This window comes from Syngnathus typhle, linkage group LG3 (genome assembly GCF_033458585.1).
Source record: "Syngnathus typhle isolate RoL2023-S1 ecotype Sweden linkage group LG3, RoL_Styp_1.0, whole genome shotgun sequence".
NCBI lineage: Eukaryota > Metazoa > Chordata > Actinopteri > Syngnathiformes > Syngnathidae > Syngnathus > Syngnathus typhle.
In genome coordinates, this window is record NC_083740.1 from 10,610,968 (window position 1) to 10,638,173 (window position 27,206).

General features: G+C 41.0%; 1 protein-coding gene across 2 annotated transcripts; it reads right to left on the reverse strand.

The window, feature by feature from the left end:
• Positions 1 to 350: 350 nt before the first annotated feature.
• Positions 351 to 27,062, reverse strand: cnnm2b (cyclin and CBS domain divalent metal cation transport mediator 2b). Of its 2 annotated transcripts, XM_061275440.1 has the most exons (9): positions 25,426 to 27,062; positions 24,885 to 24,926; positions 7,638 to 7,781; positions 5,893 to 6,030; positions 5,109 to 5,278; positions 4,304 to 4,397; positions 3,698 to 3,757; positions 2,320 to 2,498; positions 351 to 2,223 (listed from the first exon to the last, which is right to left on the reverse strand). In XM_061275440.1, the coding sequence occupies exons 1-9, from the start codon at positions 26,927 to 26,929 to the stop codon at positions 1,963 to 1,965; spliced, it is 2,592 nt and encodes an 863-aa protein (XP_061131424.1). In that variant the 5' UTR covers positions 26,930 to 27,062; the 3' UTR covers positions 351 to 1,962. The 2 variants fall into 2 exon arrangements, with proteins under 2 accessions (XP_061131424.1, XP_061131425.1); XM_061275441.1 differs by lacking the exon at positions 24,885 to 24,926.
• Positions 27,063 to 27,206: the final 144 nt, after the last annotated feature.

A 27,206-nucleotide genomic window follows, 5' to 3' on the forward strand; every position in this document is an offset into this window, starting at 1 on the left:
ACTCGCAATTTGGAGTGCTCAATCGGCCTACCAAGAATGTTTTTGGCGATGTGGGAGGAAACTGGAGTGGCCGGAGAAAACCCACGCAGGCACGGGGAGAATATGCAAACTCCACACAGGGAGGGTCAGAGGTGGAATCGAACCCGCACTAATTAGATGACTTGTGAAGATAATTTATTGCACTGGATTGTATTCGGTGGTATCAAAATATAAATTCTGAATACAACTGCACGCCACGCTTATCTGATTTATATTAATTTGAAGCATTCAAGTCATAAATATTTGCGATGATGAAAAAAAAAAAAACAGTTGTTACCTGTGTAAGAAGGCACAGTAAAAGTGAAGCAATATCACTGTAAATCTTTTAATGGCAGCCGCAGCAGAATGAAACATGAAACAACAGCTTTGATGTCACTGAACAGTTATTAAACATGGATTATGATCTGCATTGTGATAGCCGCCACAACACTCTTCTCACATTCACTGCTGTCAAAAAAACCTTTATGAACTAAGATCAGGCATGGTTGTGGAGTGTCATGTGACAAGAAGACAAACAACAAGAAACAAAACTACGGAGTGGATAAGGAATGTCATGTGTCATCTGTGGACATATTTAATGTCGAGGTTTCTTCTTGTGACGTTGATGATGCTCAACATGTTAGATGAGGTCATTAATACTGTGCAATAGTCAAGTTTGATTAAATGTAAAATTGGCACAAAAAAAACACTCTTACAAAACTTTACTCCCAAGCGCATTGGCGCTGTGATGGCGCTTTCACGTTGACATCACTGTTCCCACAACGCATCAGAACTCACACTTGAACGTGCAGTAGACTTGTCCGAGGTCACAACCACGAGAGGCCTCCAATTTGAAATTAAGGGAAATTTGCATGTGGATTTTGTATTTCCTATCTTTCAAACACAAACAGACAACTACAGAGCATACATACAAATACATATAGCTGTCAATTTACAATACAGTCATTTTTTTGTATTATTATTAATCATCTCTTAAATAAATTTCTCTTCATTGCACTTTGTTAAAAATAATTAAGGTTATGATTTGTTTTCTTAAAGGCAATAGTGTGATTTTTTTTTAAGGTGAAAAAGCCCAATTTAGAATACACAATAGTAAAAATAAGACAATCTGTAATATACATACTGTTTCTGTAAAAGACCTTTGCCCCCTCATATACACCAATGGATGTTTAGCTCCATATTATGTAGCATGTCCTCTCTGGTATGACGTGCATGCTTAATTGCCACTTTAATGTCACACCACATATATATCTTTATATATACATACAATATTATAAAATAAATAAATACAGGAAAACATTCTTGGTTTATGATGTAATGGTTTCTCTCAAAGCGGTTTTTGGTGCAGTCTTTGCCAAACCATTGCCCTCTGGAGTCCATGTTGATGGGATCAAACGTCCACTGAGTTTCCCTGAAAGATGCAAAAAGGTGACATTTATTTGGGAGTGTGTGTGTGTGTGTGTCCAGTGTAAAAAAAAAAAAAATTCACGGCCATTCACGGGAGGACCAAGGTCTTTGGCCTGGGTGGAAGATATGGTGTGTGTGTGTGTGCGTGTGAATGTGTGTGAGTGCATCTGTGTGTGTGGGAGGAGTGAGGGGTGTCAGGTTTGCATGCAGTCCGTTGTCCTCTTGTCCAAGTTACCGCTATGAAAGTGTCAAATCGTCCCAAAAGGAATTTCAGTCACAGCACCATCTTAAGAAGGTGTAGTGGAACAGGGCTGCCAACAGGTGGGGGAATTCACCACACGTCTCCCCCCCACTGCCCATCCTTTGTGGGGGGGTGGGCCAAGTGACTGAGGTGATGCAGCATCCTCACTCTGCTCGCTCACGCTCCCCTGCGATCTTTCTAGCTACACCACTGCACTGTGCGTCCGTCAGACAGGAAGGCGGAGGGTCCGGGCCTCCACCGAGCTGAGCGCCGGGCTAGATGGGCCACTCGTTGTGCGCGCTGTGGTTGCTCCTGCTCACACCCACGCAATTGTGCTGCTGGTTGAGAAGGTGGGAAGCCTCGTTAGCCAAGGCTACAGTCACAGTTGGGGCGTGGCCGGCGGGGCCGGCGAGCGTAATGGAAGTCTCCAGCTCGTTCGGCGTAAGCTCGATCTTGGTGAACTCGCTGTCTGTGGATTGCGGCGTCTTGTCCATGCGCGACGCCATCAAGGCATTCTGGTACTGCTGCCGTGTTACCTAGGGAACGGTACGGATAGAGACATCGGGTCAGATGGCAAAGCAAGAACCAAGCACCCGATACACAGGTCAAAGTGTCAATCTCCCTCGACTCACCTTTATAAAATATAGGTCCGAGCATGCTCTGACAGAGTAGTCAGGTACGTAGATCTGCAGGAAGGAGTTCAGTTGATTGTTACTGCTGCCCAAAGTCGGAGTGATGGCATCTATTCGATCGCTCCTGTTCTGGGAGTCCGAGTGGTTTATTCCAAACGGCCTTGGTGGAGATTTATTCTCTGTGAGAGAAATGATCAAATATGAATTTTGCACCAAAATATACTGCTATCAAATACAGATTACGTAGTTATGGTGTGAGGCCACTGAAAAAAAGGTATATCTGCACAAATGTGGATGGGCAGCATTTCAGAAAAAAACAACAACTGCTCTTTAAATGGAAATTTCTTCAAACAATTTTGTTTGGACATATTTTTGTGGTTGACTCATTTGACAGTGATCCTTCTACCTTAACATTAAATAGTGGTGCATTAAAACTAAATTTGCAATTTGCATTGCGTGAAGGTAATTTTAAGACACTGATAATATTAAAATATACTTTCCGTGCCTTTTTGGACTTCCAGAAAATATTTCATGAGTTGGTGAGTTTCACTGAGGCAGCTTGCCTGTGCCCCCACATAGAAAGTACTTGGTCTCTTTTTTTAATTAAAGCCAGATTATATTTTCCACTCCTTAAAGAAGCCTAGTGAAAATCACACACAACAAAGTGAAAACAGCTCGGCTAAAACCAGTGCTACTACGCTGACTGGAATGTATGTAATCCAACATTGCAATAAGTCAGTGTCTATGGGACGCACAAATAGCATTCGTGTGTGTGCGCGCGTGCAGACCAAGCACAGTGGGCCAAAGACCTGGCATGTGAAATCTTGCAGATTAGTACTCCACTTTCAAAAAGCAGCAGGGGTCAGGTCATTATTTAAACCCCCTGAAAAGTATTTATTAAAAATATATATATATACATATATATATATATGGGAGTGAATATATGTGTACGTGCTTCTCTTCGTATGTGCGCACAGTGGTGTCCAGCAGGGGGCTGTAGCTGTAGGTCTTGTTTACGCAGTCAGGGGGTTAAAGGTTAGGGGCGAGAGGGAGAGGGCGGAGTCTGGGGCCTCCAGTCTCCAGCACCATTGAACCCCTTGAATAATGGCTCAGAGGATGAGGGTGCTACAGATTTTTTCCGCACACTGATTCCTTTCTTTTTCATATACATGTATTGGACACGGTGCATTCAAGTACAAACCAATTTCTGGACACATCACCATCTACAAAGTCACTTAAAACATGACAAAAAGTAGGATTCATTCCAGTAAATACGGCGATGCTAAACCAAAAACTTAAAAAAACAGTACAGATTAGCACGTAGCTGAGAATTCAATGAGGAGACGGGTATGAGTAAAGAAAGAAAAGTATACTCTACCTGGTGATCCAGCTAATGAATCGCCCCTATTGACAAATGTTCGCGAAAGAGACAGCGGGACTTTTGGGGCAGGAGGGGGCGGTCAGAGAAAAGAAGAGGAAAAGAAAAGTAAAGAAAGGTAAGTAAACTAGTATACATATAATGTACATGTAAGCAAAATCAACAGCAAAAAATCCAATAATGACTAAAAGAAGAATGAAGGAGAATCTTAAGAATCACATTTGACTTGAGACTGCACATAGCAAAGAACACTTTTCATTTTCACCACTAGGTGTCTCTCAGTTTCTATCTACTGATCAAAATGGTTGTAAGGAATGGGGAATAGTTGAGAAGTTTATGAATGAACTGAGAAGAGTGAGGGCATCACTACAACTACTGTCACTGCGAGAGGGGTCACTAATCCATAATTTCACTAACAAAGCTTGTATCACTAACTCCAGCTTCTTTAAGATAATGTGCCTGATTATTCACATAAGGGTGAAGGCAATAAAGGATGTGCCTAAACGTTCTTATTGTTTTCCCATATTTGGCATCCATAAACAGTCAACCACAAGCAAATGAAATTAAAGCCACAAAAAACATTTGAGTCACATCATCAGAGCTCACCTGGTGAGACAGTGAGAGCCAGCATTCCATAGAAAGAGAATGGTCCAGCTTCAAACTTCATACCCTCTTTTCCTGCCTCCACTTCCACTTTGCCCTGTAGAAGGCAGATTCAGAGCTTTAATGAAAGAAGGACAATAAAAAAGGACTTTTTTCAACATAGCATCTGCTTTATTGATCTTTTTGTATTCAGTGAAACACAAGCCATTTCATGAACTGTATTTTTCGCCAATTTTCTCAGAGAAAATTACGGAAACATAAGCTGTTCCAGGGCAAAAGTGTAACTGTCACGCAAGTGTATAAATAACTTTATTCCTGGTAATATTAAAAGTAAAAACAAGAGGTCTGAGCTTGAAACGCAAACAACTGATGGTTAGAGATGGTTAAAGAAGAAAAATCAAGTTAAGTGAAAAAGAGGAGTTGACTGATTTTCATATTGCATACACAACAGAATCCAATAAAAAAAAAGTTCACCAATTTTCAAATTTATTTTGAAAGTGGGGTTTTACAAAAAATCGTAGCATTATCACACTGTTATTAAAAGGGGAGACAATTTACAGTCCTGTTATTGTAACAAGAAACCTTGAGTTGACACACATGAGTTGCCTTTGTAGGTCAAATAAAATACTGTGGTGGGCCGGATCTGGCTCCCGGGCCTTGAGTTTTATACCTTAGGTCTATGGCAATTGTTAGGCCGTTATCACTATTCAGTATCAATCAGAAAGCTGGAGTGCTTCACGTGAATTTTGACCCAGAGTTAAAGGACATGCCTTGAATAATGTTTCCAACTGTTTCGAGTCCCACCAACCTGCAGAATGAGGATGAAATAGTCCACAGGTCTGTTCCTGTGGAAGAGGTAGTGCTCAGGCGCCCGCTTGCTCTTCTCATCGTATTTCAGCTCCTGGATGACATTGGGATGCTTCAACAAGCGCAGTAGAATCTTTTCAGACATTTGTGGTGGTGCGAACAGGTCTACCTCTGCAGACACACAGAAGGGGGGCAGTGAGAATGACAGTTGAACAGAGGGATCAACACAAATGACTACCGTATTTTCCGCACTATAAGGCGCACCTAAAAACCTCCAATTTTCTCAAAAGCCGACAGTGCGCCTTGTAATCGGGTGCGCCTTATATATGGACCAATATTGAGCCACTACAGCAGGCGTATTCAAATATATGGACTTATGTATGGACAAAGTTTTAAAATGGGCCATTCATTGAAGGTGCACCTTATAATCTGGTGCGCCTTATGAATGGACAAAGTTTTAAAAAGGGCCATTCTTTGAAGGTGCGCCTTATAATCCGGTGCGCCTTATAGTGCGGAAAATACGGTATTATGTATTTTTGAGTTGTAATACAGTATTCCCAGTAAGCAACTAATAGCCACATCATTTGAGATGACATTGGTGATAAATACGACCACCGTGAACATCTAATACTTGGTTATGGCGATGTGGCGTATACTCACCCAACTCAGCAGCCATCTGTTCCAATACTCCAAGAACATGGAGACACATATGCGCAAAAACTTTCCTCGCGGTAAGGGGCTTAAGGCACACTGGGGGAAGTAAAGCAGCAACACCGACCACTTGCCTGTTGCTAGGAAACGCAGGGTAGCCAGCAGAAGCTGAGGTGATATTTTAACCTTCATTTCATTGTCGGTAGGCTTGAAGGCCGAGAAATCCTGCTTCCTGTCGCGATGGGTGATTTTCTTCTTCGTCTTGTTGTCAGCTGCAGACACAGAGAGTTGATGAGAAGACACACGATCATAGTTCTACAACAACAACAACAAGAAGTCAGTCCACCATGTCACTCCACTAATAAAGATACTTGTCGCAGGTCACGGGGTCACTAAACTTGAGTTACCCATACTTCTTAGCCTTTTCTGGAAACATAGCTGTGGCGTCTTTCTCAGAAGTAAAAGAGAACTATAGGGGGGCTACATTGTTAGTTTATCACATTCTTAGCATTACTTCAAGCCATATGTTATGGAGCAACAAATAAGCAGGCGCATTGGTGCAACCCCCAAATATACATTGTCATAGTATATATTTAATACAAGGAGGGAATACAAGTGAAAAACACCCACGGAACATTAAAAAACATTGAGTGGGATGTGCACATATTATATTTTTGTTTTTTTTGGATGGAAGGGAAAAAAAAGGTCGCCCACAGTTTGTTTTATACCTTTACTGTATACGTATTTGGGATTAAATTCATCACAAAGTATTTTTGGTGGGTCTTTCTGGGTGCCGTCGCAATCATTTCATGTCAAAAGAATGACATTGAATGATTGCAGTATTTTAAAATTATAGCCAACTTTGTTTTGGTCATTAGGCTGTGATAGTGAAAAAATAAAAACCGAAAACCACTGGAACAATGGGAGCATTTGGATTGCTTCAGGATGAGCTCGCCTGTGCATCACATCGTGTAAACTCCTAAAACATGCATCAAAGTGTTTTGTCGCATTAAATCTACTACAAAGAGCCCCACAAAAGAGAGAAACTATGATGGAGATCATTCAAATTTATAAGTGGAAGCCGTGACGTAACGTAGGTACATACAAACACACATGCATGGCACGAATGCATGCACACACACACACGACTAAATACTGTTACTAAATAGCGTGCAAATAGCTGTTGACCTGGAGAGGCTTTCAAATGAATGAGACCAAGCTCTCCATTCACAATGAATAAGCGCTAGCTAGAGGCAAGCTTGCGTGCCGCTCAAGAAAGCACTTCAGTACTATTTCATCCCTTGCACATATGAAATTGTATTATGGTTCAATGTAAAACATAAAGTATGCATTATTTGATAATGGATAATGATTTGTTAATGACGCTGATACTGCTTCCTGTTGCGGTTGAAAACAAAATTTTACGCCTGTTCCAATCACACCTCGAGTGTAATGTCACCGCAACTTAGTTTTAACTTGTCATCCAAAGATGAAATTAATTCTGAATGCTCATTTGTATGCCGTAGAAACACACACACCAACGACTTTAAAACATGAATACAACGACTAAGACAATAATACATACAGATCAAAACCACAGCAAAGTTATAGTAAAAGGGGCTGCAAAATATTTTTTTAGCTTTGGATCAGCAATCACAACTATTCATGTAGTTTTGATTCTGAAACCTCTGTGGGTTTTGGTATTACTCGTGGCAATGTGATCCATTTGGATAAAAATGACATTGTTGTGTTGTGATATACTGTATTTTACATTGTTTTGTGATATTTGGAACAGCCTACTGTGCTTTAAATACTTAATTACTTAATGTTTGGACCTTGACTAAGTTAAACTGGTATGAACTTTAAGAGGGCGACCTACTGTACAAGTCTGTCTCGTCCAGGATCTCTGACTTGATGATTTCCTCAATAATGTCCTCCAGGGTGACAATACCGAGAACCTCGTAGAAAGGGTCTCCCTCACCCTCATTGTTGACCCTCTGAACTATGGCCAGATGGGATTTTCCTAGCAAATCATACATGCACACACAGACACACAAACACAAAGGCAAGTTATAAAGTTAGGGTCATATTATGGTTGTTAGAGAAATACAGAGGTCAAGCAGTGGGTGGTGTTAGGGGTAGTGTTGTTCTATTTGGGAGATGGGTAGGGGAACCTAAAAGGGAACAAACAAACTGGGGCAACCTAGTTTTGGGGTCATTTTGACGTGACAGATTGGCATATGTTTAAATTGGACAATGACAACAGGCAGGTCGAGCTCAGTCAGCAGAGCAGTTTAAATAAGAACCATCCGTGTAGGTACCTGAGAAAGTATGTACTATGGGAAACGGGAACTTTGACATGTTAGAGCAAAATCAACAAGACACTGTGATCCAAGTAGCCTCAAAAGACTCGGGAATACAACACGTGACAGCCGAAGACAGTCATACTATCCTGAATGTCATCATTATGTGACCCGACTTATTCCCCCTTCCTCTGCATCTGTGTTCCCAGGACCCGCCTGTGTGCCACCCAGAAAAAAAGAGAAACAAACTGCATGTATTCAGTGAAGACTGTCAAGCAAAACGCTAAATAAATTCTTTGCCTTTTCTCAGCTTGTGATCATTTAAAAGGAATTTTCCACATGCCCAGGCTAATATTAGCCTCCTTCAAAATGAAGTTTCCATTCCGCCCCAGCGATATTCTCACCAAGCAAAGGAACAGAGCAAGGCGAAGCCTCCACTGTGTGATCAGATTGTCTCAGAATGGGTCGTTTGCATGCAGCTACCTGGGTTTAAATAACGGAGGGTGTCAAATGTGTTTGCGTGCAACTACTGCACATGTTAGTGAGCGCGTGCTAGCTGCGTGCATCCGTGTATTTAGTATTTCAATGAGACCACAGGTACATTACTCAGAGCATGACCCTGAGTGCTTTTGGCGAATGCAGCTTTTGTACGGAGAGAAAGGACGTCTACGCTCATCGCTGAAAGTTTTATTACACTGCAGCGCTCCGCTTCTGCACAACGCCATGACAGGCTGTCATTGACAGCACACTAATTTGCAGGGCACTCAACCCGGCAGTCGGAATACATCAAAAAACATGTGCATCCAATGCAGTTGATCCTTTGAATAAACACTCGGGTAACTAACATATGAAACCAGTCGAGAAGAATTCCTAGTGAGAACAAGGAATGCAAAGGGGTAGTAAGAAGCTTGCTAGAAATTGAGAAACAGGTAAAGTAATCGGCTAACGGTGGCACACATGCACGATATCAATGACTTCTTAAGAATTGTGCTTTATCACAAAGGTTTAACTAGGACAAACGTAAATGAAACCTATTGGGTTAAAGCAATCAGGCCTCATAAGTCCTTGAGCATGCAATTAGTCTAAACCGGCCTGGGAGTGCATTGCCCAAGTGGGGAGGTCTACGTAATACTGACTTTTGGAGCACAATTTCGGAAACTGTTACTATCTATCAAAAAACACTCACAAGTGGTTTGCAAAAGTCTCAGTACAAACACTGCTTAGCACTGTGTTTGTAGACAAATAAAATAACATAACTAATCATAATAACTAAAATATGACAGTATTGGGGAGGAAGATAAATTTGCAACATTCACAGGTGGATGTTGAACCATACTGTATGCGCACACACAAACACATGCAAACTGTATGCGCACAAACACACACACGCACACACAGTAACGTAGCGAAATATTGAGCATGTAATATTTCTCACCATGCAATTACAATTCTCAACAATTACACGATGAACAAAAATATTTAGGTCTATCGGGCCCTTTGCACATGTGATGCCCACAAATCACAATCGACTTATTTGGTCAAGAGTTTTGAGAGTGTTGGTATTTTATTTCCAATGCTAAACGCACTCTGGGTTACGAAAAGTACTGACTTTGGGCAATAGGTGGCAGTACAGGATCACAGTTTGGCCTGAGTTACCTGATACTGGAGCGAAGGCAACTTTCATGCCAATGCTCAATTCAGATTTTTGTGTTTAAGCGTTTAGATTCCATATTAAATTCGACCTTTGTGTTAACATATTCGGCCCTAGTGACCCGCATGCGCAGAAGAGAGAGACTCGCAACGTAGTTTTGAAGAAAATTATTTTTTTTTCATTATTGCATATACACAGAGGAGTGATTTGGGAAGAAGTGAAATATCATATTTTGAGGAAATGAGGCAAGGCTTTTCGATCGCATTTTAAGGAGACGCCACTAAAGATGATATCACGCCATTACTGCGCGTAATAAACGAACCATTGTGGCTGCTACTAACACCAACAATGTCCACTTGACGCTTCATGTGGGATTAAATTCCAAACAAATTTGCAGATTAAATGTGTCAAGGCCGTTCAGACTGCGATCGCATTGTAAAAAAATAGAAATATACATAAACTGAAAAAAAATCTGCAAATTTCTTAAAATCAGGCTTCGCATTGTACAGTAACGTTTCCGAACATGACAGAAAATTACATCATACCAAAAACTATGACTACCTTGAACTACTTCAGAGAGACTGATGACTAAGTGAGGGATTCAGCCAAAAGAGGCTGCATAGGGCCTCTCGAGGACCAGACTTGGAGTTTCGGTACAGTCTGACAAATTATCCAAACAACTCTGGATTTGTTGTCACGCTGTAATATTTCTCACCATGCATCATACGGAAAAGCAGCACCTGACCACAAGTTCATTCATTTTCTCCTAATGCTTTCCCATTGATGCGTGTCCTTATGACTGGGGCTCTAAGGAATCTCCACCCAGGGGACATTTCAACAACAAACGCAACTAGTTACGACAGCAAGCTGCATTCTCTGAATGAATAACAATGTTTTTCCAGCGTGTGTGTGTGTGTGTGTGTGTGCGTATGGGTGTGAGCGCGTGTCGCAGCTGAATGATCTTGTGACTAACGCCTCTTAAGGAAGACTAAGCTATGAACAAATATGACTTTTTTGTATTGACCATATTGTCTAGACTGTCTTACTTGACCAGATTACAAAATCTAATGATCATAAATGCAGCAAATGTTTTCTAGGAGTTTTCGGTTAATCAATGAACAATCAATAGAATTTACCGTATTTTCCGCACTATAAAGCGCACCAGATTATAAGGCGTACCTTCAATGACTGGCCAATTTTAAAACTTTGTTCATATATAAAGCGCACCGGATTATAAAGCGCAGATAATAAATAACTCAACGTTGCTCAAACGTTAATGCAATCACAATATAGTAACACTCGAAGTAGTGAAAACAATAACAATATATCAATAACTACAACACACAAAATAAACTCGTAAATCTTACTTTAATAAATTAGCCCTCATCCACGAATCCATATTGGTCTATATGTAAAGTGCACCAGATTATAAGGCGCACTGTCGGCTTTTGAGAAAATTGGAGGTTTTAAGGTGCGCCTTATAGAGCAAAAAGTACGGTATTCTAAAAAAAATATTATCGCGACAGCCCTACAAGTGTCAATTTTCTTTGTTTTTCAACCCTTCTTGTGCAACTTGCTGTTCTTTACCCTCTCACAAGTAGCTAGATGACAAAATTCAAGTTTAATCCATGAATCAACCAATAAATTTCATTCTTCAACTGAAATTTAAACAGTCGTTGACATTTTAACATCATGAGTCTGAGATGACACCTAACAAGTGATCAATACTGAACCGGTGTAAGGCTTCAGACAGGGTGTTCTCAGAAGGAAGTGGCTACTGAGCTTTGAAAAGAATTACAGAATATGCAATGCTTTCCCATCACCCTTACATTGCTCTATATTTGCCATTGCTCAAATATTTGGGGGGGGGGGGGGGGGGTGTTCAGTGGGACGTGGGGAGGGGGCCACTGATGAGCGTCCACAACAGATACTGACCCCTCATACTCCCACCCCATCTCCCCAAGCCTTAAGTGCCTATTTATAGGGTAAAATTACGCTATGGAAAAATATGACAAAGCTGCATTCCATAAATACACTGGGAATGGTGGAAAAGAGCAAACGGTTTAGTCTCTGAAGGCCAGAGTGGAGGTTCTCAGGCTTGGATTTGGAATATGGATAATTAGCTACATATATAGGTGGATCTTTCTTTAATTTGGATCAGTGAAACAATATATTTAAAAGACTAAACATACAGTATTTAAAAAATTAACGGGATGCATGTCTTTCCAACAGAAAAAGGAGAGAATACTTAAATATTGTACATTGTTAATCATAATTGTTAAATAGCTTCAAAATTGCATTTTATATTATATTATATTATTCTTTTGAAGATCTTTGCTCAGGGTGTGCTTTGAGTCTCATTGACGAGCAACGGATCCAGATTTCAATGTATGAGTTGATATGTGAACGTAAACAATGAAATTCAAAATGTTTATTTAACATTAAGTTACGGCATACACAAATCGATTAGCGTCAACTTTAACAATGTGCAATTTTTTAGAAATACAATTTTATGCAGATGTGATGATGCTGATGATGATAGAACTTTATTCCTCCCACAGCGGGGAAATTTACTTGTCACAGCAGCAGATACGAGTGCCAAAATTTCAAAAAAGGAATTATGTTATTATATCTAATGATTATATATTTTTGGGGAGGAGGGTAAGAAGTAGAAGTTTTTTAAAGAATGACTGGACACAACAGGTTTCCTAAATGGATGATACTGAAAATGCCCTCTGACCCTGGTGTGTGTAATGCGCCCGTGCGCTGGACTACCCAGCATGTATTCAGCGTCAGCCCAGCTCGACGGCCCCAGATGTGCAAAAGTGGTGGTTTACAGGATCCCAGACGAATGCTCCTCGCAAACACACACTTTCACCACAGCTTAGTCCCAAGTTGCAGGCTATGAAAGGTCCACAAGTTCAGTCTCATTTTTACTTTGCGTCTCTCCACTCAAAATCCCCATTTTTGAAAAGCAAGGTATGCAACTATACATAAACAGGCTTATACTGTATGTTCTTGTAACATTGTAAACAGAAGCAACAATAAATGTAAGAGTAGAGACGTATGGAGTGCAAAATGTTTCGTAGTTATTTCTGTATTCAAGCGAGAAAAAGTTGACCGGACGTTCAATGTCTGATTTGTATTTACCATTTGTTTTGGAGACCATACACAAAAGACAGCCTAAGGTGACATATGTCAGACAAATGTGAATGTAATAGTAGCTGGAAATGGTATACTATAACTCAAGGATTGTCAACCGGTGGTCCGCGGCCCTCTAGTGGTCCGTGATGGTATTGGAAATGGAAAATAATTGTATCATTTGTAAAAATAAAATTGATTTATTATTTAGACTTGATTTATTTTCCAGCTAATTTTGTGAATCATTTACCCATCCAAATTGTGTCAAATGTAGCTCAGATTTTCAAAATAGATACGGATGCAAATAAATAGCCTGTATAGGTCAAAGTCAAAAGTCAAAGTCTGCTTTATTGTCAATTTCTTCACATGCCAAGACACACAAAGAAATCGAAATACCGTTCCCACTATCCCACGGTGACAAGACATAGTACACAATATACATACAAGTAAACAACACAAAAAAATAAAAACAAGAAGGCGCAAATAATGAATAAATAAGAGTGATGAATAAATAATAAATAAACAAATAACAAAATAAATAAGAGGAGCAAAAATGGAGCAAGTGAGCATACAGCAGACAGTCAGAATATAGCGCAAAAGTACAGGACGCTACGCAGAAGGGGGGAGAGAGTTCAGGATCCTAACAGCCTGGAGAATGACGCTTCTTCGGTGCAAAATAAAATAATATTACGCCAAAGCAGTGGTCCCCGACTTGCTATTTGGTTATAATGGTGGGCCATTGTACAAAACCAGTTGAAATGCCCTATTATAATTTAGAGCAGAAAATGTGATTATATGGAGAAATAAGAGGTATTTAAGTCACAACAGGAGGCATAAATTGACAAAGGTATTCACCAAAAGTAAAACTTTTCTTATTATGACTGCGGTAGTACAGTAGATAGCAAAGGGACGCCTCTAACTACAAAACCCAAAATTTTCATCATGTCGTTTTGACAGAAACATTACCCAAAAATCAAGGGTTTGACTTACCAAGAAAACACCAGTGTGCTATGTCTGTTTTTAACAAGGAAACTTGAATTAATACATTTGCATAGTTTTAAAATAGTAAAAACATTTAGGCAGCATGGCGAAGCACTGTTTCAATGCTGGCTTTCCTTTGTGGAGTTTACGTGTTCTCCCCGTGCCTGCTTGGGTTTTTCATGGGTGCTCTTGTTTCCTCCCACATTCTCAAAACATACATGGTAGGTCTGGTGACCACTCCAAATTGTCCGATTGTGAGTTTTGTGCCTTTTTTTTGTGCCTTGCAATTGGCTGGCAACCAGTTCAGGGCGTCCCCCGCCTACTACCCAAAGGCTGCTGGGATAGGCTCCAACACGCCCGTGACCCTGGTGGGGATAAGCGGCTCAAAAGATAAATGAATCTATGAACGTATAACTCCACACAGGAAGGTCTCGGGCCATAAATCCATAACTCCTCAACTATGAGGCAAATGCTAACCATTAGATCACTATGATGTCGATAGTAGTAATAATATTAGAATCATAATTTTTGCATGTTAGTAATCATTGCTTTGGAGCTCAACGTGGGTCAGAATGCTACCAGAAATGCTTGATATTCCTTTCTTCAATTTTGATTAGACATCTTTTTTTTTTCCTTCTTTCAAGATAAATGGTACGTAGATTTGGTGCGGGGACCCCCTCACGTTCCCTTATTTGAGCACAGGCTGCAAAGTGAATAAAAGGTATGACAAAATTCACAATCTTATTTTGTTATGTGTAGTCAAAGATTTTCTATTTTTGTGCTGGAATGAATAGTATACATTGTTTATGTTTGCATTTTTTTTCAGTTGATTTAACTGATTAATCGTGACACGTCTACTAGCATCCTTAAAGGAGCCTAAATTGTGCCAAAAGCATTTCATGAGCAAACTCTTGCAATAACACCTTGACTACTTATTTTTACCTTAGCTGAGAACTGGTTCAACACCTGTCCTAGCTGACATGGGATCAAAAGTAGTCTGCACACTGATTGCAAGTTAAACATAGGGCAACTGCTAATACTGGGGTATTGAGTGGGAATGGACCCCCAGAGTGTGACAGTCAGATTAAAAAAAACTGCTACACTATGACCATGATTCATCTCTGCGCTTCTTGTGATCCAAGGTTGGGTGGCGGTAGCAGCAGCTTAAGGAGGAAAGGCCATTCCTTCTCCCTAGCTACTTTGTCCCTCTCCTCCTCTGGGAGTGACCCAAGGCATTCACAAGTCAGCTGGGAGACTGTCTCTCCAGTCTCTCTACTACTGGGGTGTCAAACTCACTTTTTCCGCGGGCCGCATTGTAGTCATAGCTTCTTTCGGAAGGCCATTATAACTGTCAACCCAAATAAATGTATGAGCACCTCATATTATATACAGTAAACGCTACAAAACAAAAAAGTCGTTTTGAAACGAGTAAAAACTGCTCAAATATTTAAAAAAAAAAGAAAAAAAAAAGAAGTGAAGACAATTTGCAATTCTAGTAATGACACGAATTTGATGCACAATTTGTCTTCGCGGGCCACATAAAATGATGTGGCGGGCCGTATCTGGCCCCCGGGCCTTGAATTTGACAAATGTGCTCTACTATAACCATTATTATTGAATAATACAGCAGAATATATGCCACATACCTTTTATCGGTAAACACCTTTGTATCGGTAAACGTTAGGGAAAGCGATAATACCTGGCTGGAATGTTTCTGTTCATTGGATAAAAATTGTGCAACAAGAAACAAGCAGTTTGATAAAAAGGGAACCCTGACAAATGAAGATTGTGTCAAAGAAGCCCCTAACAAACCAAATTCCCCCTGACTTCAATTTCCTGATATCTGTGTATACAATGTATAATTAGCAATTTGCATTATTCAATTCAAGTTTTTCACAAGGGCATGTGATGAAGTGAAAAATATCACGGAAATTATGAGGGGTCAGTTTGAAGAACACCTTGGAAGCTTCTATTGTAATGCAATGTTGTCACATGAGCAAGGAGAGCCACAGTCCATGATATTGAACTAGACAGTCAATACAAAATGGGACATTCACACGCACACAGGGTAACTCTAGCCTCTGACGCTACTCACAAGGCCATGCCCCTTAATGGGACGCATCCAAAACACCAACACCACAGTTGATTCATTCATAACACATCTATATTCATCTATCCATTCATTTTACATAACGCTTTCCCCCACGGGGGTCACAGTCGTGCTAGAACCTATTCCAGCTGATTATGGGCAGTAGACCGCCTATATTCATTTGTATTATGTTTTTCGTGGTTTTATTCAATATTGTGCTATTTCTCGAAACAAGTACCATTTTTTCTCGGATTAGAAAGAATGAATTGCATCTAAAGAAAAAAAAAGTCAACAGCCTTGGGACATATTTGGTTTTCTACGCAAAATGTTGGAAAATCTTTGTCCCGGTTCTCTGACAAAGCTTCAGAAACCAACCCGACCGACTCTTGAGGCTATTGTAAACAAAATTGAGTTCGTTCCACCTGGTGCTAGTTGACGTTGGCTGGCGTTGTTCTTTGGCGGATTGTGGACCACTGTAAGGCTGCACTGTACTCGAGAAAAAACATGGGTCCCAAAAAAGACGCAGAAGAGGAAAGTGGCGAGAACAACGATAGAGCTGAAAAAGGAGATCACAGACAAGTATGAAAGAGGCGTTTGTGTGATGGACTTGGGATCGGAATTTAAAGTGCAGAAATTGACCATAAGTTCATTTCTGAGCAATAGATAAAAACTGCTAGTGTTGCTAAGGGGGTTACAAGGTACAAATGTTCTGGCTGAGAACAAATTATTGTGTTTTCAGTTATTTCTAATGGGGAAAATTGCTTCGGAACTCAGCGGTTTTGCTTCTCAATGCTCCTTCTGGAACGAATTACATCCGAGGTTCTACTGTATGAGTAAATAGCGTTTCAATCTCGGTCACTGAAAAATTACAAGTCAAGGTATCACTGTATTCTGCTACTGAAATCAATCATTGTAACTTTAACAAGTTACAGACTTAAAACAGTAGACACCACTAAGGTATTTTGAACTTGTGGAGAGCCCGTCCAAAGCTTTTCTCGTGCCAGCAAGTGGAGAGACGGACAGTGTGCCCGGTGTTATCAATGAAGCCAGCTCTCGGAAAAGTCCGGCTTGGAACTCATCCATAGCAGGGCATTAGGCCTGGAGGTTTGTGTCGTTTGTAATTTATAACACTGGGGGAAATAGGCAAGAGGACAATATGGAGTGAAGAGGGAGAGGGGGAATGTGGAAGGAGGGGGATGGGACTTGCTGAACTAGCAGGCGACTGTGCCTCTCTGAGTGAGCTGCACAGACTGGAGGCCTTTCGGCCCCTCTTCAAGGCTCACCCTGAACAGGCCTTATTTTCAAGGCAAAGTTAGACTTCAAACTTAGTCAAGGTATTGCATCAACATTCATGCAGTCACGGCTCAGAAAGATCCTCCTTTGCTTCTGTTAAATACAAAAAAAAAAAAATGGAGGTAAATTGTAGCAATTACAGATGCTTTCACATGGTTATTGTTTTTTGTTTGCCTTGTAAAAGCACAAAAAGCCTAATCTGATCATTCCACACAGATAGGTGTGGATAAAAATATCGATCCAAAATGCATTGCAATAGTTTAGCAAATTCTTTGAATTGAAAGGCCTCCTGGCCAGTGAGGGGCGCTTTGCGTGTTTTGTGCATTGTACGGACGGAAGCTGCGATCAACCGAATTAAATTAAGTAGTAGCAGCAGCAGCATGAAAGAAGCACCTTTTTTTTTAATCTGACTTTTCGGATCACTTTAAATTGCCCTGTAAATGCAGAGCATAATAAATTGACAAAAGGTTTTGCTAGCGGTGCTCGGCAGAATTAAAATACACGATAAACCAGCGCAACCACTTTCGGCTGCATGCAGAATGAAGTTGCTGTGGCTGAACCTGTTGACTCAAAACTGGTGCGACTTGACAAATCATTTGGCTGAAACTACTGTCCACAAACAGAAGATAACCAAGGCGTTGATTGCGATCATGTGCAAAAACCTTCAAGATCAGAAGATCACTGCACAGGTGTTTCATGGGATTTAGATCTGTTCTCAACGTCTGGCCACATTAGAACTCTCCAGCACTGTAAGACCCATGACCTCTGATGGTGATGCAGCTTTCTGACACTGAGCTCTGCTCTCATTGGTATTTTTCAGATTTCATGATGCAATGCACATGGTCAAGGTACCAAGCAAGTCCAAAACAATCAATAGATCAATCTACAATGTGAATGTGAGACTTGCCCCCCCCCCCCCCCAACAACACAACACAACAATGGCTGTCAATACTCTAGATTGGCCCAGATTCAAAAGATATTCAACAACTCAAGATGAAAAAATGAACGACGGTCTAGCTGTGGAAGAGAATCACACAAATGAATTCTGACATTTCAAACTTGCTTCACTCAGTTAATGTTACAAAATAAGTGCAAACATGTGCAACATAACATTTTCCAGGATTTTGGAAAATAATTCATACTCATTTTTTGTACACTAGCCAAGCTTTACGGTGGTGTTTGTTTCACAAGACATATTAAAGCGTATTTTCAAGAATTTGCCACATACGCTAGAAAGAAAGCAAAAGGCCTCCGATGAAAAAGGACCTTTTTAGGACATTTTAGATGTTAATTACCCATTTTCTTTATCACCATGGGGAAACAAAATTCATTTTAAAGTAGTCAGCATTGCAGAGCATTCTATATTTTGGGCTGCTGTACTCTGCCATAACCACTGAAATGAAAAAGTCTACCTCTATAGTAATGCATAAAACTTAAGACTTCGTTTTGCACACTCGCATTTGGTATGCAACAAGCCTCTGGATTTTGGCCTGTCTAATTGCCACTTCCTTTCTCTTCTTCCCGCCCCTCTCCTCGTCAGAGAGGAGGCTAGATGATGATGAGGAGCTGAGTGAGGCTGTTACTGCAGTGGATTTGACATCAACGAACCGGAAATGGTCCTGAGTAGAGCCACTACCCAGGATGCATCTACCTGTGGTGCTACACTTCATTAAATGAACCCTCAAGCTGTTCAAACTATGACTACATTGCATCGTATCATGTAATTAATGTTGCCCACTCTGCATCCCGCGGCTCTCCGAAGCCCAAACTATTCAAATTAATCAAATTCAAAGAAACAACACATCAACTGCAACATTATTTACTAGACTTAAAACCAGGGTTGCTATACTTTTGAGGTTTCAAACTTTTTCCCAGCCCTCATTCAAATAATCTGTGGCAGTTGAGTAAATTGATGTCTATTGTTGTGATTCTGATCAATATGAATTCTGTCAACGATTGATCGGGTGCATATATGTCAGGATTAATGCCCGACTAGGTGTACAATTATTAGGGATCAACGGATGACGTGGAGGCATGAACCGACAGGCAGCCGAGGACGATTGCCTCTGTGCACTTGCAAGTGTTTTTTTTCACGACACTTCATGAACTTGACTTGGCTGATCAGATTTACGTAAATACGTTCATTTCAAATACATTATTCTGTATCGGATATATAACGTAACTACTGTAAAATACAACATGTCACGTCTTTTCTTCCAATAAAAACACATATGGCTTTTAACTTCATCATCCATCCATCCATCCATCCTTCCATCCATCCATCCATCCATCCATGCGAACTGCTTAGCTGCAATAACATGCCAACTTGGTCATCCCTCCAGTTTCTGTAACAAATTGTATCCGATCATTTGATTAATTGATGGAATAATTGATTGTAAATTATTTGATGGTGACAGACCGACACGAATTATTAGCAACTTTTAGTTTGACACAAAGATTTGGATCAGGACAGGATTGAGATCGGCCGATCCACGAAGATGCAGTATTGGTATTGGATATGAAAAAATGATCTCGAGCCGACTCCCTACTTTTTCAACCATGGCCACTCAAACAATGATCACAGGGATCGACATCAACAAGAGCACATTTCTTTGTGATTCAGGTTAAATTTTTCTGTAAGGATTGACTTGAACAAGATATGACGCCTATAAAATGTCAAAATGCAAAAAGAGGAACACAGAAGTAATCTTTTCTTAAAGGCTTAAAACACACCGTGTAAAAACACTAAATACTAAGTTATTTGGCAGAATGATTATCCTGCAACCTAAAAATGACACGTTCACCAAGTGCATCAACTTCAGTGATCTGATCTGGCTTGTGTTTTCTACATAGGATCATATTGCAATAGCTGTGTCAACAATGCACAAAGAGTGACATCAAACCTGATTAATCAATCAATTTAAAAAAAGAGGACATTTAAAAAAAAAAAAAGGACAATCTTGAGCATTTTTTGTGCTTTCTTAATAGCTTGTAATGGCAGCAGACAAAATTAACCTACAACCTTCTCTTATTTAAACTCCAAGTCAGGTTTACATTATTCAGTTTCACAAACGCATTAATTTGTACATAATACTTTAAGTTCTTCATCTGATTATGATTATAGCACCTTTGTCATATCCATTATCCAGAGAAATAAATCCAATGGTACTTGCCGAGTATATTGTGTAATATATATCAATTTCAACATTACATAAATGTATCGGATGAAAATTGCAGAAAGAATGTTTTGCACAAGTCCACACTTTTCTTTTCTTTTTTTTTTAAACATGGGATGAGTTGTGGGAGAGGGGTGATGTATGTTAAGGGTAGTCATAATGCCAGTTGGGAATGCTCTGTGGCTTGATTCACACTCCTGTTGTACTAATCGGGTCTTAAAAGGCCACTCCATTTTGAACCAGAATCTGAAGAATGTAGGCTAATTCAAAAGCCAGCCTTTTAACACAACAAACTTTGCCGAGGAAGCCCAAAAGGTCAAACTAGCCACTAAATCGCCCAATGTCAAACAGCCATCTTTTTTTTTTTTTTTTTTTTTTTTTTTTTTTGGGTGAGAGAAGAACTGAAAAATTAGCAGGCTACTATTTTGTGGGTTTTTTTTTCATTCACCTGTGTCTTAATTTTCTGTGTGATTCAGTGTGATTGATTTTTTAGGCACACACACATTATGGAATCATATAAAAAATACTTAAGTTGTATGACTTATTTACGCTCCATGTACAACACATTTGATGCAGCAGTGTTTGTTTGAGTCGGGTTGGGGTGAAATGAGTTGAGTTGAGATAAAATAATGATATACCCAGCCTGATCTGTGACTATCAGGAGACTTTTTTTGCAAAACTAAGCGACAAAGGAGCACTTCCGTGGTTTTACAATTCAAATCTGAAAGAAAAATGCGACTCCAAAGTTTCACAAAAGCAGGGAATTCAAAGTGCCATTATGTAAGACTTCACGCAAGACGTCAACACGTGTCACATGACCTTAGTTCTGTGAGCATCAAGGGATTTGACTGTAGCTGTTTTTCTTTTTGGGGGGGCTTGTTAACATAAGTGTGCGCACGGCCAAAGGCAGTGATATATACGTATACTATTATTTTATTTTTTTGGTGTACTCCAATTGCCATATTTAGCTACTACAGTGAATACTTTTCACAGAGAAAACTGAAATATTCAAAAGCGATTTTGGATGCCGACCAGTTCAGGGTAGACTAAGACTGCTGGGATCGGCTCCAGCACTACCGTGACCCTCGTGAGGATAAGCGCATTTTGGACGTGAGGGCAATAACACTTTGTAATTCATTATTTCACATACTAAAGCAGAACTATTTTACAGTTTTAATTTCAATAAATGTCGATACCGTTAATAAAGGTTTTAGGCCGGTGCACTGCTTGACACCGGTAAGTTTCTCTTTGCATTATCTCAGAGCCTGGAACAGAATTGATTCCATTTTACGTAAATGTTCTACTTGATCGGCAGAACAAGGTGTCTGGACTTTACAGGGGTGTCCCTCATAAGTGAGGATTAAGTCCTTTTACCAATAATGACGTCATTCAATCCCAACACTTGCACCAAGGGGTACTGAGCAAACACTTTGACTCACTTTCCAGTAAGACGCTCACCATACAAACACAAAGAAGGAATAATGTCATTGTAATCAAACCACAACATTACCGGTACTATTTCAACATGATCAACAAGGGGAAATAAGTAGCAAAGAGTCAGTGAAGAACGTTGGATCTGAACTAAGCATAGATTGGCCTATATTGCAGCAATCAGGGATCTGGATCAAGACGTGCTGGGCCGCATGGAGGCTTTTTCACTGAAGGCCTTCCTCCCAAACATTGCAGCAAATGCTGGTTGATTTATATATTCAATGGATTGATATGAATGGGAGAAATGTTCCTCTCAGCTCTATAGGGTCAAATCTCCCTCCCACATTCAACTTAGGTCAGGTGTCTTGCCTTACCCATGGAGATAGGAGGTCAGTGCAGTGGAGCCAAGAAACTGGACATAACCTGATTCAAACTCCTCAAACAGTCCTTCATCACTTATAGGTTGGTCGCACTGCATGCCAGTGAGCTTCCAGGAATATCATAAATGCTGGAAGTCATGGAGGGGGGCAAATTCCTCTTTCTCACTCTGCTACTTGGTTTGGTCCCAAAGTGAGCCTCTCATTAAAGAGCAAACCTTGAGCTGAGTGAACAACCCCTGGATGCCAGTCATTGTGGCAGTCACAGTGAGAAAGCGCAATTAGTGAAAGGGTCAGAAATTTCCAGAAGGGTGTCAGTCTCAATTTGTTAACTCCAAATGAAACCTCTGAGCCAAGCTTTGATACACACTTGGGACTGCACTCGCAACTTTTTAATTGTAAACTGACCTTTTGCATGACTTTATTTACTTCAATTGGTGGTTTCTTTAATTGTCCATGGTATACAATTAAAAGAAAAAAAATTCACATCTTCCCATTAGACCACTCCATAATAATCTGGTGCATTTATCTTTGATACCAGTTCTGAAAAGAATTGTACAGTTCTTTAATTATAAAACAGTTTTGTTCAGGGTTGTTCAGTTTCTATCAATTCACCGTGTAGCCTTTATATGACTCTTGTGTGTTCCGGCCAAAAAGATGGGTATTTTGTAGTCTTAGTTTAATAACAGCACTTGTCTTGCGACCAAAACTTTTACATTTTCTGATGTTCTTTTCATCCATATTGCCAACCCAGAAAGAATCAGTATCAGTCGAGGAAAAACGATGTTATCTCTGATTTTGTAATAATGGTTTTGCTACAGTGAAACTGTAACTACTTAAGCGATTTGTGAGACCATCTAATGCAGTCATAATTCATTACTTCACAAAATATTACACACATTAATGCCCCAACAAATCCTCTGCTGTCCAGAAACTTGGAAAGCTTTTTTTTTGCCCCTAATTCAAGTTTTTCTATAATGCTCCTATTCGAGCCTGTAACATTGCACATTTGTCACTTTTGCGACCAATATTAGACAACTGTCTACAAATAAATAAACAATGACTTACATTACAAGGCCCTTTGAACTGAGCGTGTGCGTTGAACAGAACCAGACTGACGAGAAACTGACCCTGTCGGCCTCCCTTCAACAGTTGCTTATGACCTCCGCAAGAGGCCGGAGGCAAATTCCTTCTGGTGCTGCTCATGTCGTAATAACGTTCTGTGCCAGCTGCTTATGGGAACCGGACCTACAGTATATAATGGCGCATTTTTCAACTATACAGGTGTAAAGCGAAAGATCCGAGCAAGTTGATTGTAATTGATGTACAAGAAAGCCCATGTGAAGTGTAACGATACCTGCTCCAACATAAGACAACAGATGAGAAAAATGAACATGGGAATTGACGACTGGCAAAATTAGAACTATATTGGATTTGTTTTCCTTGGAAAATCAGCTCAAAAGCTTCGCTACGTTTCATGCTTCCGTCAGCAAAGAAACAGTAAATGATGAAAATACCCCCGCCCCCCTGCTAGTGTATTACATAATGCTAATTTGGCAAGGAGAGTTACACCTAAATTCTGGTAATGGAGCTCAATGATTTGCTCTGTTTTCCACCCCAATTAATCCTCTTAAAGATAAGTGAATTTTCGAATTAACACAGAATGCACCTTAAGTGTTTTTAGGGATACTATAAGAATGAGTTCTATCAAACGTGAAGCATTTGCAAGGACAAGTGTGGAAGGACTTCAAAATGTTCTTGTTTGCTGAGGACTGTTTTATATATACACAGCGTTCCCTTGCTATATCACGGTTCACTTTTCACTGCCTCACTGTTTGCACACTTTTGTGGGGGTGTCAATGTACCATGCTTTGATTCATTCATTTATTTTACAGCATAGAAATAGTCAATGGCAAATGGAGTGAACTTATTTTTTTTATCGAAAAGGGAATGGATGAGGGCTCGCGATAAAAAAAAACAAAAGTTATTAGCGATGTTCTTTTGTGCTCGTCCCCTTCTGGGAGCCGAGCACGCTCCTCTCACGGCACGCAGCTTGTGTTTAATCTTCATTTTACATTTTAATTTAGAAGGAAAAAATAAATAAATAAATAAATAAATAATAATAATAATAATAAAATCAACGTCAACTCCCTGAATTGTACCTATTTTTTTTGAACGTAACAACCACAATAATGCCCAAAGAACACATACACACGTGTATTAGATAGATACTATACAGATTGATAGATACAGTAGTGTATATAGTAGCCGAATGAGGTAACAAAATCATTCAAAACAATAATGCAGTGCAATTCTACACCACAAATAATTCAAATTGATCTTTAGCTTGGTTGTAAATTCATGTGTAACTTGTTACGGTCAAATATACAGTGCCTACAGTAATAATCTGGCTGCAATTAGTATGGATAGAGGCTGAGGAGGAGTGACGTGCCAAACTTCAGGTAAACTGCGTGAGGTAAACATCTTTGTCAAACATCATGCGCATACACACAACACAGGAGGGGGGGGGGGGGGGTCAGGAGGGGCTTGAGGGTTTTAGAGGCTGTTATTCATTATCCACATGACTGCATTCCAGGGCTGGACAAAAGAAGTTATCACCACCATCACTCAGAGGCGAGTAAGCGAGAGGGATTTAAGCAGGTTCTCAAACAAGATGCCCCTACCTGATAACCTTAAGTCTTGCACTTCCACCATTCCCACGTGTCCTAATGCATTCACAAATTGGAGAGGGGCGGGGGTCAGGGCGGAGGGGGGCATAGCTAAAATATCTGAATGAGACTGACATGAGAAGGACAGAGGGCAGGAGCTGAAACATCGAGAAACTTTGAGAACATAACACCGAGTGGAAGTGATGGAGGACGATAAGGAGACAGGAAGTGAGCACCGAGGTTGTGTCAAGTGCGCTTCGTTAAAGACTGCAACAATGCTTTGTAAGGCCGAAATAAGAAAGGGGGGAAAAAATGTGCCTTCTCTTCTTCATCCCCGTAACGTTCAGATTTACACACACTTGACCTTTCACTTCCAGCCGCGTTGGAGAGAGGAAGAGAGGCGAAAGGTCAATATGTGAGGGTCAAGAGGGATTATGTTGAACATGTAGTGTGCTTGTCTTTTAGCATCAGTTCAGGGTTGAAGGGAGTGGAACAAAATGAAAAGAACTTGACATAATGCAAGCCAACATACAAGGAGAGTGTCAAACCAACTCACCTTTCTTAAACTCTTCCAGCATTGCATCCAGCTTGGTGTCATTGAAGACAAAGTGCAACGGGTGGCTATAAAACTTTGTGATGGTTTTGAGTGGCGTGCAATCATCCGGGTCAACAAAGGCCAGGTCCTTGACAAAGAGAAGGTCTACTATGTTGGACCTCTCGCCCTCAAAGACCGGAATGCGCGTGTATCCACTCTTCATGATTTCGGACATTGTGTTGAAGTCAAGGGTGGCGTCCCAAGGTATCATGAAGCAATCTCGAAGAGGCGTCATCACAACTTCCACGGTCTTAGTCCTCAACTCCAGGGCACCCTGGATGATGTTGAGCTCCTCCTTGACCAGGTCATTGTAAGGATCCGTAACACGCAGCATCTCCAGAAGCTTCTCCCGGTTGTACACGATTCCGATCTCCTGCCCCAGCAGGTAGTCGAGCAGTTTGCTCACTGGGTAGGAAGCAGGGAAGGTGAGCAACATAAAGAACTTTGTCAGGAAAATGGTGTTGGCACCCACGGCCAGGCCGTGTCGGGAGCATATGGCCTGTGGCACGATTTCCCCAAAGATGACTATTCCAATGGTGGACATGACCACAGCTATCAAGCCTGAACCAGCGATATCATCCAGCAGGATGGTCAGCGTCGTGTTCACCAACACGTTACCGAGCAGAAGCGAGCAAAGCAAATAATTCCCTTGGCTCCTGACAGGCTCGATCTTTTTGGCGTAGTTTTTCTCCCTTTCCGTGCCACAGTTCTGAACTATCTGGAGCTCCATGGGGTCCAGAGCCATGAGGCCCAGGTTCAAGCCGCTGAACATGCCCGACAGACACAGCAGCATTGAGATGAAGATGACCTGGAGCCAGAAAGGTAGTAAAAACTTTTTCTCCTCCACTACGATCACCCTGGTGTCGTCGCCGTCGTGGTAAATCCAGGTGTTCTCCGTCCACGGGTCATGCATTCCAGCCGCGGCAGGTGCGGAGGTGGCGATGCAAAGGTAATAGGCTTTGCTCCTCTCCGTCTTCCGCAGAGGTTTGACCTCGATCTCAACTATTCCTGAAGTCTTTCGGTTCACAACAATGTTTGGTAATATGATGATATCTGAAGTCCTGATGCCGCAAGGATGCGAGCCAGAGAAGTCCTCTTGGCTGTGGTTATCCCCCGAGGAGCTGTCAAGGCTCAGCCCCGCCTGGTTCCTCTCGTGCTCCGTGAAAGCAATCTTGGACCAGGTCTCGTTGTTGATGTTCTGCCCGTACACTCTTAATTTGATCCGAGAGCGCTCACTCACCCGCAAGTAGCCTTTATCCATGAAGGAAATGTCGTCCGTGTCCTCCAGACGCAGGCCACTGATGACGGTCTCCTCGAACCCTTCCTTGCCACTTGTCGAGGTGACAAAACAACCAGTGACAGTCAAGAAAATTAATGTCAACGCGCGGACCCGGTTCGCTGACGCCATTTTTGCAGCGGTGGGTGCAGGGGATAACGGCTCTGCCATAATGACCACTAGTGGCATGCAACCTGCTGAATGAAAATGACTTTGTCAAATCAGAACCAGTCAGAGTCCGCCTTCATCTCCGCAGAGGGTTGCCGTGACTCGCGCATCAGGACCTCTTCTTTCCCACTACGTGTACGACAGTGGTCCCTCCGCCAGACCAGGGTAAGTGGCTAACTCGTGCCTGCATTGATTTCGCGCAGACAGATGCCGTCGGGGGCCAATCAGAAAACGGCTCCGGGAAAGGGGCGGGGCGGCCGCTGCCACAGTGACGAATCAAATTCCAAAACAAGTGCAC

Coding starts and splice junctions, on each gene's coding strand:
- cnnm2b (XM_061275440.1), bottom strand. CDS start 26,929: ATGCCACTAGTGGTCATTATGGCAGAGCCGTTATCCCCTGCACCCACC. Junction 5,279..5,892: donor CCTGCGTTTCCTAGCAACAG/GCAAGTGGTCGG, acceptor GTGTGTCTGCAG/AGGTAGACCTGTTCGCACCA. Junction 4,398..5,108: donor ATTTCATCCTCATTCTGCAG/GTTGGTGGGACT, acceptor TGCCTTCTACAG/GGCAAAGTGGAAGTGGAGGC.